The following is a 15,424-nucleotide window of genomic DNA, read 5'->3' on the forward strand; positions in this document are numbered from 1 at the left end:
TTTTTGTCTTATACTTGGGAGTCTCTCTACACTAAGACAATGACCCATTGCTGACCATGTTTCTTTCAGCAGTATCAGCCAGCCCCCTTCAATGGGTACTGAAAATGATTTCACTAATAGACGGTGGAGCATGGAAAGGAGATTTGTTCCAAGTCTCTCTTCCTGTCCTGTCTACATTAGCAGCTAAGCAATTGTCTTCCACTGAATTAATTCATGTGCTGGAACGCTTTGCAGAAGCAGGGAATATGCTGCCATCCAAAACCTGCCCCTTCCCAGTCAGGAAAGGAGCATGCAAGGCCGAAACGCTGCTGTTCCCTGTCTGACGACTCCATTACATGCAGCACAACATAAGAGGAGAGCGGAATCTAAAGTTTACTTCTGTCACCAACTACAGTGGTGTGCAACAGACACCTCCCTTCCCTCTGGCTACCTGGCAAGGGAAGCAGATATTCCCCCTTCATCCATCTCCACATGGCTTGGTTTTAAATGACTTTACAGAGTCTTTAAGCAGGGCCGGCTCCAGCGTTTTTGCCGCCCTAAGCAGCAAAAAAAAAAAAAAAAAAGCTGCAATCGGCGGCAGCTCTGCCGCCACCACTTCATTCTTTGGGGGCAGTTCGGCAGCAGGTCCTTCCCTCTGAGAGGGACTGAGGGACCCACCACTGAAGAGCCAGATGTGCTTGCTGTCCCTTCCCCTTGGCTGCCCCAAGCACCTGCTTGCTGCGCTGGTGCCTGGAGCCAGCCCTACCTTTAAGGGACAGGGAATAGAAGGTTACATTGTCATTATGTCTTTCCAACATTTTATATGTGCATTTCCAGTGCCAAAACTGTGTCATTCCTGTGTATTTGTGGTTAGCATTGTGTTCATTTGAAAACATTCTCAGAAATGACATTGCCAGCAGGTCAAGGGACGTGATCATTCCCCTCTATGCGGCACTGGTGAGGCCATATCTGGAGTATTGAGACCAGTTTTGGTTCCTCCCCCCCCCCCCAACCCCCCACTACAGAAAGGATGTGGACACATTGGAGAGAGTCCAGCAGAGGACAACGAAAATGATCAGGGGGCTGGGGCACATGATTTATGAGGAGAGGCTGAGAGAACTGGGCTTATTCAGTCTGCAGAAGAGAAGAGTGAGGAGGGATTTGGTAGCAGCCTTCAACTACCTGAAAGGGGGTTCCAAAGTGGTTGGATCTAGACTGTTCTCAGTGGTGGCAGATGACAGAACAAGGAGCAATGGTCTCAAGTTGCAGTGGGGGAGGTCTAGGTTGGATATTAGGAAACACTATTTCACTAGGAGGGTGGTGAAGCGCTGGAATGGGTTACCTAAGGAGGTGGTGGAATCTCCTTCCTTAGAGGTTTTTAAGGCCAGATTTGACAAAGCCCTGGCTGGAATGATTTAGTTGGGAATTGGTCCTGCTTTGAGCAGGGGGTTGGACTAGATGACCTCCTGAGGCCCCATCCAACCCTGATATTCTATGATTCCATGATAGTTGGCAAGAACAAAATTAAAATAGTGGCAGGGTTTACATAAAAATGTAAAGTATCAGAGGGATAGCCGGTTAGTCTGGATCTGTAAAAGCAGCAAAGAATCCTAAGGCACCTTATAGACTAACAGACGCTTTGGAGCATGAGCTTTCATGGGTGAATACATGCATCTGATGAAGTGGGTATTCTTTGCTGCTTTTATAAAAATGTAACCAAACACAAATCTTCCCCAACTCTAAACAAGTAAGTACTGTCACTAGCACATTTTAAAAAGGAACTTCCTTTCTATTGAAATTCCTTTCCGTTTTCAGGTTTAGCTACCAGCACTTTTCGAGACCTGAATAGGCAAACAGCATGTGTTTGCTCGTAACAGCTACTGCTAATTACTTCTACTGAGAGGCAAGCATACAACAAAACTGGAGTCGTGATCATTCATCTAGAGAATATACACTAAGGCCTGGTCTACACTACGAGTTTATTTCAAATTTAGCAGCATTAAACCAAATTAACGCTGCACCCATCCACACAACGAAGCCCTTTATTTCAATATAAAGGGCTCTTAATATCGATATCTGTACTCCTCCCTGATGAGGGGACTAGCGTTGAAATCTGTATTGCCACTTCGGATTAGGGTTAGTGTGGCCACAATTCAATGGTATTGGCCTTTGGGAGCTATCCCACAGTGCACCATTGTGACTGCTCTGGACAGCAATCTGGACTCGGATGCCCTGGACAGGTAGACAGGAAAAGCCCCGCAAACTTTTGAATTTCATTTCCTGTTTGCCCAAGCATGGCGCGCTGATCAGCACAGGTGACCATGCAGTCCCAGAATCAAAAAAGAGCTCCATTGTGTACAGGAGATACTGAATCTGATCTCTGTATGGAGAGATGAATCTGTTCTATCAGAACTCCATTCCAATAGACGAAATGCCAAAACATTTGAAAAAATCTCCAAGGCTATGAGGGGCAGAGACCACAACAGGGACTCGACACAGGGCTGTGTGAAACTTAAGGAGCTGAGACAAGCATACCAGAAAGCCAAAGAATGAAATGGACGCTAATGGAGGGAGGGACGACTGTAGCTATCCCACAGTTCCCACACATTCTGAAAACCATTTGAATTCTTGGCTGAGCTCCCAAAGCCTGGAGGGTCACAAACACTGTCACAAGTGGTTCAGGATATATGTCATCAGCCCCCCCATGAAACCAAAGGTAAGAAAAAAATAGTTTCTCGCCTTTTTTTCAATCTCACCGTATGTCTACTGGATGCTGCTGGCAGACACAGTGCTGCAGCGCTATACAGCAGCATCCCCTTCCCTTCCCTTGCAGATGGCAGACAGTACAGTAGGACTGGTATCCGTCATCGTCGTCCCGTGAGTGCTCCTGGCTGGCCTCGGTGAGGTCGGCCGGCAGTGCCTGGGCAAAAATGAGAATGACTCCCGGTCATTCTCTTCTTTAAGTTTTGTCTCCTGGAGATTCACTGCTACCTGGAATATCATAGCAGCTGGAGGCTGCTCTCCCCTTCCCACTTTAATCTCTGCTTGCAGAGGCAATAAAGTCAGTGTTGTTTCTTAGTCATGCATTCTTTATTACTTCATCACACAAATGGGGGATAACTGCCACGGTAACCCAGGAGGGGTGGGGGAGGAGGGAAACAACGGGTAGCGTTGTTGCAGGGGCACCCCCCAGAACGGCATGCACCTCATCATTTCTGCGGGATGTCTGGGGCTCTGACCCGGAACGGTCGTTTGCCTCTCTGGTTCTTTAGTAGGCTTGCCTGATATTCTAGGCAGGACTGACTCTCCCTTTAGACAAAACTTAAAGAAGAGAATGACCTGGGGAATCATTCCCATTTTTGTCCATGTGCCCCCAGCCAACCTCACCGAGGCCGGCCAGGAGCACCCATGACAGCAGCAGACAGTACAGTATGACTGGTAACCGTCATTGTCAACTTGCAAAGCAGCAGACAGTACAGAAGAGCTGGTAACCGTCTTTGCTAACTTGCAAAAGGCAAGGGGATGCTGCTGTGCACTGCTGCAGCACCGCGTCTGTCAGCACCATCCAGTAGACATACGGTGACTGTGAAAAAGGCTGAACGGGCTCCATGGCTGCCATGTTATTGCATCTGCCTGGGCAATCCAGGGAAAATGGAGCAAAACGATTGTCTGCCGTTGCTTTCACGGAGGGAGAATTGTCTGACGACATTTACCCAGAATCACCTGCGACACTGTTTTTGCACCATCATGCATTGGGATCTCAACCCAGAATTCCAATGGGCAGGGGAGACTGCGGGAACTATGGGACAGCTACCCACAGTGCAACGCTCCGGAAAATCAACGCTAGCCTCAGTACATGGACGCACACCGCCAAATTAATGTGCTTAGTGTGGCCATGTGCCCTCGACTTTATACAATCTGTTTCCAAAAAGCAGTTTCTGTAAAATTGGAATAATCCCGTAGTGTAGACATACCCTAAAGAACACAAGTCAGAGCTGATCATGTCTAATGCATGTTATTAAAACAACACAGTAGAAATTGATTCCATGGATGAACTAGTGTTGCAGTTCAGTTAACACATTTGGTTCTTTGATGTTGCCTCTCAAGAAAAACTGTTTGTGCAAGATACATTTTTGGCTCTATTTTTGGCTATTTTGGATTATAACAAAGAAGTATCACATACAAAAATAGACAAGTAAAATAAAGTGTCCCTTAAGTTTGTACACTGCATGAAAATACTTAATACTGTAAACCTTGTAAATATTATTTTAAAGTGTTTAAAACTGAATTCTGGAAAGCCCCTTTCTAAGCAAAATGTAGCTAAAATGCAGATTTTTAGTACAAAAATACTATATCGCTGCTTAACCATTCAACAGCAAAGTAACTTCAAAGGCAGACATCGAACATTTAAGAAAAGACAGGAAAAAGGGTAGCAGACACCTAGTAACAGGCTTTCTGTAGCACCAAGAGGTAAGCCTTCTCAAGCATTATATAAGGAACAGTACCCATGGAGTATATGGCTTCTACCACCAGCAATGCATATTTTGTAGAATGAGCTGTTTAAATCAGCTAATACCCATTACATAAAGTACATTGTGGAAGATCCATTGTACCATTCCAAGTCATGCGTATGTTCCATCCAACAGTTCAAACCAATCATGTTTTTACACCAGAAATGTCGATGCTACTCAGCTGAACTAATCGCTGGTTTCACTTACTCCATAGCATGGGTAAGTGCATACGGCTGTTGGAGGTGTGACTGCAGCTCAGGTAAGCACACCTGCAGTAACTGTAATCTAGCTAATGCAGCTTGAAATAGCAGTGAAAACTTGGCAACACGGATCTTTGCTGCAGTCCAGCAACACAAATACGTACCCCAGGTTCCAAGTGGGTTTGTACAGTCCGGGCTAACGCCAGTGCCACCATGCACTCATTATTTTTAGCCACACAGTCTCGTTAAAGCTTGCACAGGTGTGCTTACCTGAGCTGTAATCACACCTCTGACTGCAGTGTAGACATACATTAAAGCACAGAAGGATCCACTTCACATCGCTCCATGCTTACATCAGGACACTCTTACACCACACTTACCCTCATCTAACTCCCAATCCCAGGAAAATTATCAAAGAATCTAGTATTATACCATCACCTTTTTCAGAACCATCTCTGTAGAGAACTATTAGAGTAAGGGTGGCAAGGACATTTTAAGATACATCTCTCTTGCAAAGTTGTTGCCTTCACCACCACAGTAAAGGCCAGGTGAATATATTTTGTGCTCGGGCTGGTAAGTTCACATGACCATTTGCCAGGCTTCACATGTATTAACATTGAAAACATTCAAATCATTCGTTATAATCTGTAAATATTTTGAGTTAATCAAATACTGCTGGTCACAAAGTTCCCAGGGAGGCAGCATGATCCGGTGACTGAGCTGCTGGACCACAAGTCAGGAGACCCAAGTTCTACCACAGGCTCTGCCAATGGCCTCCTGCATAACTTGAGACAAGACCCTTCCCCTCTCGGCACTTCTACTTTCCCTTTATAAGTCTTGCTGATTTAGAATGAGCAGAGACCGATTCTCACTGTAGGTACCATGCCCAGCACAATGGGGTCTCCAATCTCAGCTGGGGCTTGGAGATGCTGCCATAACACAAATAATAGATAATCCTCAACTTGTCTTTGATAAAAAAAAAAAAAAAAAAAAAACGGTTTTCTGAGCTTTCCAGCAGGTTGAAAAAATTTTGTCTAAAAATCCTTTGAACATAAAGCTGGGGAAGGCATTTCCCATTTTCAGTCACCTCAAGTTAAAGGTTAGACATTCAATGCATTTTATGTAAATAAAATTTGTCTGTATTTGTTATGAACGAAAGCCAGTGCAAGCCCTGGAACCTTCAGTAGCAACACTCTTTATTCTACATACTATACAAATACAACTTTTGATTTATAACACTTCCGCATCTGTGGCACACCAGTTAATTTACCCAAAATTTATATAAAAATATTTCACTTTGGAGCTACCAAATTCAAGCATTTTGCCTCAAAGCAAATGCATTCCATCCTTGAAATTAGATGGTAATTTCTCTCTTTTCTCTTTAACTTTAGTTCTCAATTTCATTTTCGAGTTAGGAGGTTCCCTGTTACCTGTCAATCAAACAGCACACAATTTGTTAGCTGTTAATGTCACTGGCTGAATGTTGGACAGTTAAAAAAGGGATGGACTTTCCTTTACTCAGCGGAAGAGCCTGTATCATTTTTGACTGGTGGTTTCTTCCAAGTTTAATGTCAAAAATCTTAATATTAACTTAAACCACAACTCCAAGAAAATTCAGAGTTATGGTTGAAAATCCATCCTTAAGGAGGTCTGCTAGGAAATACTGGTACATAAGCCTAGGTTTCTGAATACTGGATTATCCTGCAGGATTTATGTGCATATTTATGGGATATTCGTATATGGTTTGATCTGATGGCAAAGCACTTATGCACAAGCAGTCACTTTGAAGTGAATGGCACAAGCTTAAGTGCTTTGTTGGACCAACACCACAGTGATTAGAACTTTGCAGGAATGAGCCCTTGAAGCAGGACAGTTTTGCTTTACCTAAATTCGCTGGCTGGTGCCCGTTTAACGAGTACCATAAGTGGTCAACCAACTTCATTTCTATTACTGCTTTCCTTTAGCATTAGTTTAAATAAGTCCCTGGTAATCAAAGTGGTTTGTATAAATACAAGTTTAGACATTTTGGTGTAAATGGCTTTGTTTGCCCATGAGCTATTTGTACATATAAGCCAAGTGGGATTTTTTGCTTTTTAATACCAATTGGACCAAATGCCTGCCAATTTTTTCTAATGTACTGGTTGAGTTGTATAGTACAAAAATGTGTCTTTAAAAATAAAGGTTTGGTCTAATGTCTGTACAACTTAAAAAACATTTTAAAAAATTATTAGTGCAAAAGAAGCCCTTCTTTTTATGTTTCTGCCCACAGTGATTTTGTATGAATGTTTTATGTAGGCCTCAGGAAATGGGGTCTAACGGAGAAGATAGACATCCCGTAATACGATTAACTCTTGACGGCTGTTGAACCATCCCGATAGAAGGCAGCCGCTGAACACTGCCTGGGTTTCAGCAGAACGTTACTAGAAAGCTGCACAGCAGATGGTGTGGAGGTCCACCAGCAAAAAGAGTTGCATACAGCAGTGCTAACATATACCACTACAACTGTGAATTTCAAACACCCTCCCTTCTCAACCTGCTAACACTTGACTGTTCAGAGTATACAACTGTCCACTTTAATCAAATGTCATACATGTATATGTTGCTTATGAAAACACTGTGGTATGAAGCTACTTTAATTTTCTTTTGCTCAAAAATTATGAATCATCTAGCTGTAAACTAATAAATTCCTGAATGCATTTCTTATACTGCATCTCAGTATGGTTATTAGTAGAGTATTGACCTGGCTGTCCATAAAGTCCTTCTGATTCCCGCATTTCTTCATTCATTCTCGCCAAACGTAACCTATGGGTTGGAAAAGACAAGAATGCCATTTTGACTAGATTGAAAAAACATAGTACAAACTATAATGCATTTCTGAGTTTCATCAGTGAAAGATACACAGAGCTTATTTCAGTTCATCCAGTGAACACTATGCCCTCTCTCTCTGGATTGCCTTGAGTTTGTCCATTCTGGTATAAATCCATCCACATATTTCTTATATGCTTACAGGACTCAATATAGCAATACAGGAAAAAATCTGAAATTCAACCTAATCAAACACTTACAGAGTTACGATATCCGCATTTGCAGCTTCTACTGCTATACTCAAAGGGTCTTTCCCTTCTTCATCAGTGGCATGCTGATTTGCTCCTCGTTTTAGGAATAAACACACTTGCCTATTAAAGAAATGGCATTATTCCATAATTTCCACCAGAAAAAAAAAATCAAATATTTTTATAGACAAACAAGCTGGATCCAATACAGTTTAGTTTAAACCAGCTAAAATAATCTGAATATCTCAAATCCCTTCCAAGTGCATTTCACACAAACCCTACCAACACAGCTTCAATCCATCAGCTCAATCTGAAATGATGCCAAGGTTTCAATAGTGCAGAAAGTCATTTAATCAAAACTAAGATGGAGCTGTGGAATCATTTTTGATACATATCACAGGTGCAGCTTGCAGATCAGGTTAAGGGAATGGAGATTGTTACAAGGGGTATCTCCTCCCTTTGAAGACAACACTCAGTAGGACCAAAGGCTTTAAGACCTCACAAGAACGTAAGAATGACTATATGAGCGATATTGGCCAACGGTCCATCAGGACAAGTATCCTGTCTTCTGACAAGGACTGCTGCCAGATGCTTCAGAGGGAATGAACAGAACAGGGCAATTATCAAGTGATCCATCCACTCCCAGTTTCTGGCAGTCAGAGGTTTAGGGACACCCAGAGCATGGAGCTACATCCCTGCCCATCCTGGCTAATAGCCATTGATGGATCTATCCTCCATGAAGTTATCTAGTAGTTTTTTTGAACCGTTATAGTTTTGGACTTCACAACATCCCCTGGCAATGAGTTCCACAGGTTGACTGTGCGTTGGGTGAAGAAGTACTTCCTTATGTTTACTTTAAACCTGCAGCCTGTTAATTTAATTGGGTGATCCCTGGTTCTTCTGTTATGAGAAAGGGTAAATAACTTTATTAACTCTCTTCATACCACTCATGATTTTATAGACCTCAATCAAATATACCACATCCTCTCTTTTCTAAACTGAACAGTTGCAGTCTTTTTAATCTTTCCGCATATGGAAGCTGTTCCATATCCCTAATAATTTTTGTTACCCTTCTCTTATTTTTTCCAATTCTAATACATCTTTTTTGAGGTGGAGTGACCAGAACTGTACACAATATTGAAGATATAGGAGTACCATAGATTTATATAGTGGCATTAAGATGGATAGATAAGATATTTTCTCTTTCCCAAAGGTTCCTAACATTTTGGTAGCTTTTTTGACTGCTGCTGCACATGGGCAAATGTTTTCAGAAAACTATTCACAATGACTCCAAGATCTCTTTCTTCAGTGGTAACAACTAATCTAGACCCCATCGTTTTGTATGCATAGCTGGGATTATGTTTTCCCATGTGCATTACTATGCATTTATCAGCATTGAATTTCATCTGCCATTTTTGTTGCCCACTCAGTTTAATGAGAGCCCCTTGTAACTCTCTGCAGTCAGCTTTGGACTTAACTATCTTAAGTAATTTAGTATCAAATGCAAACTTTGCCACTTCACTATTCACCCCCTTTACCCGATCATTCATGAATATGTTGAACCGCACTGGTCCCAGTACAGATCATTGGGGGACCTCCATTATTTACCTGTCCCCAACGTGAAAACTGGCCATTTGTTCCTACCCTTTGTTTCCTATCTTTTAATCAGTTACTAATCCATCAGAGGACCTTCTGCCTTATCCCATGACTTTGCTTAAGAGCATTTGGTGAGGAATCTTGTCAAAGGCTTTCTGAAAGTCCAAGTATTCTATAGCCACTGGATCACCCTTGTCCAACGTCTGCTGACCCCCCTCAGAAAATTTTAAGAGATCGGTGAAAAATAATTTCCCTTTACTAAAGCTGCATTGACTCTTCCACCATTTCTTCATCTGTCTCTATTTTACTTACTGTACTTTCAAGCAATTTGCCTGGTACCAAAGTTAAACTCACTGGCCTGAAATTACCAGGATCGACTCTGGAGCCTTTTTAAAAAATTGATGTTACATTAGCTATCTGCCAGTCATCTGGTACAGAGGTTGATTTAAGTGATAGGTTACACACCAAAGTTAGTTTGAGTTCCTTCAGAACTCTTGGGTGAATACAATCTGGTCCTGGTGACTTATGACTGTTTAATTTATCAATTTATTCCAAAACGTCTTCTACTGACCCCTCAATCTGGGACAGCTCCCCAGATTCTTCACCTAAAAAAGGTCTCAGGTGTGGGACACTCTCTCACATTCTCTACAGTGAAGACCAATGCAAAGAATTTTTTTTAGCTTCTTCGCAATGGCCTCATCTTCCTTGAGTGCTCCTTTAGCTTCTCAATCGTCTGGAAGCCCCACTGATTGTTTGACAGGCTTCCTACTTCTAATCTTCTTAAAACAAACTTTTGCCATTAAATTTTTCTCTTTTGCTAGTTGCTCTTCAAATTCTTTTTTGGCCTGCCTAATTATACTTGTACACTTGAATCATTAGAGTTTATGTTCCTTTATTTTCCTCAGTAGGATTTTACTTCCAATTTTAAAAGGATACCTCTCTGCTTCTAACTGCCTCTTTTACTCTCTTTAACCATGGTGGCTTTTTTTGGGGGGGGGGGGGGGAAGGGGGGTTCTCTCCCCACCCCACCCCCCGTATACATACACTTTGCACCTCTACTCTGATGTTAAAAAAAAAATTCCATGCAGCTTGGGACTCCTTAATTTCTCAGGTCTTTAATAAGGCTAATGAGGAGCTTAGGGGTAATGGAAGTATGATAAACGGGAATGAGGATATGGAGGCGGATATTACCACATCTGAGGTAGAAGCCAAACTTGAACAGCTTAATGGGACAAAATCGGAGGGCCCAGACAATCTTAATCCGAGAATATTAAAGGAACTGGTGCATGAAATTGCAAGCCCGTTAGCGAGAATTTTTAATGAATCGGTAAATTCAGGGGTTGTACCATACGACTGGAGAATTGCTAACGTAGTTCCTATCTTTAAGAAAGGGAGAAAGAGTGATCCGAGTAATTATAGGCCTGTTAGTTTGACATCTGTAGCATGTAAGGTCTTGGAAAAAATTTTGAAGGAGAAAGTAGTTAAGGACATTGAGGTCAATGGTAATTGGGACAAATTACAACATGGATTTAGATCGTGCCAAACCAACCTGATCTTCTTTGAGAAGGTGACAAATTATCTAGACAAAGGAAATGCGGTAGACTTAATTTACCTCGATTTCAGTAAGGCATTTGACACGGTTCCACATGCGGAATTATCAGTCAAATTGGAAAAGATGGGGATCAATATGAGAATTGAAAGGTGGATAAGGAACTGGTTAAAGGGGAGACTACAACGGGTCGTACTGAAGGGTGAACTGTCAGGCTGGAAGGAGGTTACTAGTGGAGTTCCTTAAGGATGGGTTTTGGGACCAATCTTATTTAACCTTTTTATTACTGACCTTGGCACAAAAAACGGGAATGTGCTAATAAAGTTTGCGGATGAAACAAAGCTGGGGGGTATTGCTAACACGGAGAAGGACCGGGATATCATACAGGAAGATCTGGATGACCTTGTAAACTGGAGTAATAGTAATAGGATGAAATTTAATAGTGAAAAGTGCAAGGTCACGCACTTAGGGATTAATAATAAGAACTTTAGATATACATTGGGGACTGGTGTTGGAAGCAACAGAGGAGGAGAAGGACCTTGGGGTATTGGTAGATCACAGGATGACTATGAGCCGCCAGTGTGATATGGCCGTGAAAAAAGCTAATGTGGTTTTAGCATGCATCAGGCGAGGTATTTCCAGCAAAGATAAGGAGGTGTTAGTACCGTTATATAAGGCACTGGTGAGACCCCACCTGGAATACTGTGTGCAGTTCTGGTCTCCCATGTTTAAGAAGGATGAATTCAAACTGGAACAGGTTCAGAGACGGGCTACTAGGATGATCCGAGGAATGGAAAACCTGTCATATGAAAGGAGATTCAAAGAGCTTGGCTTGTTTAGTCTAGCCAAAAGAAGGCTGAGGGGGGATATGCTTGCTCTTTATAAATATATCAGAGGGATTAATATTAGGGAGGGAGAGGAATTATTTAAGCTTAGTACCAATGTAGATACAAGAACAAATGGCTATAAACTGGACACTAGGAAGTTTAGACTTGAAATTAGACGAAGGTTTCTAACCATTAGAGGAGTGAAGTTCTGGAACAGCCTTCCAAGGGGAGTAGTGGGGGCAAAAGACATATCTGGCTTTAAGATTAAGCTTGATAAGTTTATGGAAGGGATGGTATGATGGGATAGCCTAATTTTGGCAATTGATCTTTGATTATCAGCAGATAAGTATGCCCAGTGGTCGGTGATGGGATGTTGGATGGGATGGGATCTGAGTTACTGCAGAGAATTCTTTCCTGAGTGCTGGCTGGTGAGTCTTGCCCACATGCTCAGGGTTTAGCTGATCGCCATATTTGGGGTCGGGAAGGAATTTTCCTCTGGGGCAGACTGGCAGAGGCCCTGGAAGTTTTTCACCTTCCTCTGCAGCGTGGGGCATGGGTCACTTGCTGGTGGATTCTCTGCAGCTTGAGGTCTTCAAACCACAATTTGAAGACTTCAATAACTCAGACATAGGTTAGGGGTTTGTTATAGAAGTGGATGGGTAGGCTTCTGTGGCCTGCTTTGTGCAGGGGGTCGGACTAGATGATCACATTGGTCCCTTCTGACCCTAGAATCTATGAGTCTATGAGTCTGTGTAACTAGCCACCTTATTTTTGTGGTGTTCCCTTTTTTGAAGTTAAATGCTACTGTGGTGGGTTTCTTTGGCATTTTCTCCTCTACAACAACGTTAAGTTTAATTACATTATGGTTGCTGTTACCAAGCGGTCCAGCTATATTCACCTTTTGGACCAGATCCTATGCACTACTTAGGACTAAATCAAGAATTGCCTCTCCTCTTGTGGCATCCAGAACTAGCTGCTCCATTAATGATGTCTAGACATTTTATCTCTGCATGCTGCCCTGAGGTGACACGCTCCTCAACAATATGGAGACAGTTGAAATCGCCCATTATTATTGGGGGTGCTTGGGGTTTTTTGGAGTCTCTCTAACCTCCCTGAGCATTTCACAATCACTGGTCTGGTCCTACTGCTATACTCTTATTGTTCAAGCTACGGATAGAAATGCCAGGAGATTCTATGGTACAGTTTGATTCATTTAATATTTTTACTATATTTGACTCAGCTTTCTTTCACACTGAGTGCCACTCCCATCAGTGCAACCTACTCCATCATTCCTATACAGCAGAACCTCAGAGTTACGAAACCCAGAGTTACAAACTGACCAGTCAACCACACACCTCATTGGAACCAGAAGTACACAATCAGGGAGCAGCAGCAGAGTCCCATCCACCCTGCCCCCCCAACAAAAAAAAAAAAAAAAAAAAAAAAGGCAAATCAGTACAGTGCTGTATTAAACGTAAACTACTAAAAAATAAAGTTTAATACCAGGCACTCAAGTTCACCCATCTTAGTATTTAGCCTTCTTGCTTTTGTATACAAGCACTTGTAAGACTGGTCAACATTTAGTTGTCTGCCTTCACCTGATACAATTAAATGGCCTCTTTTTGTCTTACTGTCTCTTTTCATTTCCTGCCTGTATTTTATCAACTTCTATCCTCTCTTCTTTACTAGGATACAGAATATCCTCTTTAATAAATCCTCCTCTAAGGGATGTCTCTGTCCGAACCAGCTGCTCCTCCGCACCTGTCAGTTTCCCTCAGCCCTTAGTTTAAAAGCTCCTCTACAATCTTTTTAATTTTACATGCCAGAAATCTGGCCACCCACCTACAGTTGCGAAAGAACAACCACTGAGCAGCACAAAACAAGATATAATGTAGATGCTGAAGCGTTTTTAGAGTTGGGAGCCTGCTTGCAGCAGTGGAGAGTTGCTTTTTGAAATCCTGTTCAGCTGCCTGGCACTGGGGGCCCTTCACCTACACTAGGGAAAGCACTAGGCTTTTCTTCCCTTTGTCAAAACTCTCCCAGGATGAGGTGACACTCTGGCAAGCCTGGCAGTCTCTTGGCAGCAGTTCAAGCATATGTATAGCAGCAAAGAGTCCTGTGGCACCTTATAGACTAACAGACGTTTTGGAGCATGAGCTTTCGTGGGTGAATACCCACTTCGTCAGATGCCCCTCAGGAGTTAGCAGCAACTGGTAATAGAAGAACATGGGACATATTTCAAAATATTGTTTAATACATAAAGGACACTGGGCTTTTCAGTCTAGCCCTTTACAGTCCAATACTTGGCTTGTTAATGAATGAAAATGCTAGTTTGGAAAGAGGCCGTGCAGTTCAAGTCAGGATGTCCTTAAGAAGAACTACTCAGTTATTCAACATATATTAAGATACCAGGAAATGCTGAAAACATAAGAAGTATATTTGCAAATCAACTAATACAGGGAAGAATGGGTGTTCAACAAGTGCTGCAGCAGTGTCTTACCCAGTGTGCCCCAAGACTGTGGCATGGTGTAGTGGTCCTCTCCCTTTCACATCTCTATGGTTTACATTGGCACCATTCTGCAGTAAGAACTCACAAGTAACCAATGAGCCCTAAGGAGCAAAGACAAAAGACTAGTTCAATGCTTAACCCTTTAGAACCAAGGCCAAATCCTGCCTTTGGAGGATTTGACTTCAAATATCACATTTTAGTATTGGCAGTGTATATGGTCTCAACCAGGTCAGTAACAGAGAAATGTTCAGAGAACTTTGAGAAAGGAAGGTAATTTTATAGCTAACTTTGGTACCACAAATCAAATGCCATCATTAGATTGCAATGCAAATACTTAGCTGTTATCACCTGTCCTGAGATATTTCTACTGTTTCCCCCCAGGAATCAAGATGCAGTAATTCACATACCCCCAAGACTGCCTGGATCAGTGGTGTTGCTTTCTTTTCTTCTGCATTGACCCAGTTTACATCAGCTCCATGGGCCAATGCCTCTGCCATATCAGGAAGGTTCTTCTCATAGGCAGCTCGATACAGCTGCAGTCCTGGATGAAGCTGTTTCGAATCATGAAACACAGAAAAATCTCGCTTTTCTCTTTCTGAAAGGAAGAAGACTGTATTCATTAGCTTCTGAGAGCAAGAATTACAGACACTTAGAATACAGAAATAGATCACTCCACACTGCAAATCCGTGCCTCTGGCACATGGCAGCTCCGACTTTGCAGAACAGTGTTTGGAGCCACTGAACCATCTTGCCATCAGGGAACATAGATGGCCACAGCTAAGTTCCATCAGCCAACAAAAGTCACTTTGTGGTTCCATTCAAAACTACTACTAACCACCAAGTTATTAGGACTTGTGGAACATCGCTCATTAATCTAGCTATTGTATCTAATTTCAGAGAACAAGAATCACAGCCAAGAAATTTTTTTTTCCTCCCAAGATACAACTTGTAAAAGAAACTGAAGAGCTCCAGGGATGCATCCATACAAAAGTCTTAACTAGGAAAAGACAGTTACTCATCTTTGTAACTGTTGTTCTTCGAGATGTGTTGCTGATATCCATTCCAATTAGGTGTGTGCGCGCCGCGTGCATGTTCATCAGAAGATTTTTACCCTAGCAACACTCGATGGGTCGGCGGGGTCGCCCCCTGGAGTGGCGTCGTTATGGCGCTAGATATATACCCCTGCCGATCCAACAGCCC

At 42.4% G+C, this 15,424-nt stretch overlaps 1 protein-coding gene across 4 annotated transcripts in view; it reads right to left on the reverse strand.

The window, feature by feature from the left end:
• Window positions 1-15,424, reverse strand: part of ACAP2 (ArfGAP with coiled-coil, ankyrin repeat and PH domains 2) — a 138,735-nt gene that overhangs the window by 5,381 nt on the left and 117,930 nt on the right. For all 4 annotated transcript variants that reach the window (XM_050963911.1, XM_050963909.1, XM_050963908.1 and 1 more), the window contains 4 exons: window positions 14,632-14,819; window positions 14,216-14,325; window positions 7,756-7,866; window positions 7,431-7,492 (listed from right to left, as the gene is read on the reverse strand). In XM_050963911.1, coding sequence (XP_050819868.1) covers window positions 7,431-7,492; window positions 7,756-7,866; window positions 14,216-14,325; window positions 14,632-14,819 — 471 coding nt within the window. The remainder of the gene's footprint in view (window positions 1-7,430; window positions 7,493-7,755; window positions 7,867-14,215; window positions 14,326-14,631; window positions 14,820-15,424) is intronic.

The sequence above is a fragment of the Gopherus flavomarginatus genome, chromosome 8 (genome assembly GCF_025201925.1).
Source record: "Gopherus flavomarginatus isolate rGopFla2 chromosome 8, rGopFla2.mat.asm, whole genome shotgun sequence".
In the NCBI taxonomy this organism is placed as follows: domain Eukaryota; kingdom Metazoa; phylum Chordata; order Testudines; family Testudinidae; genus Gopherus; species Gopherus flavomarginatus.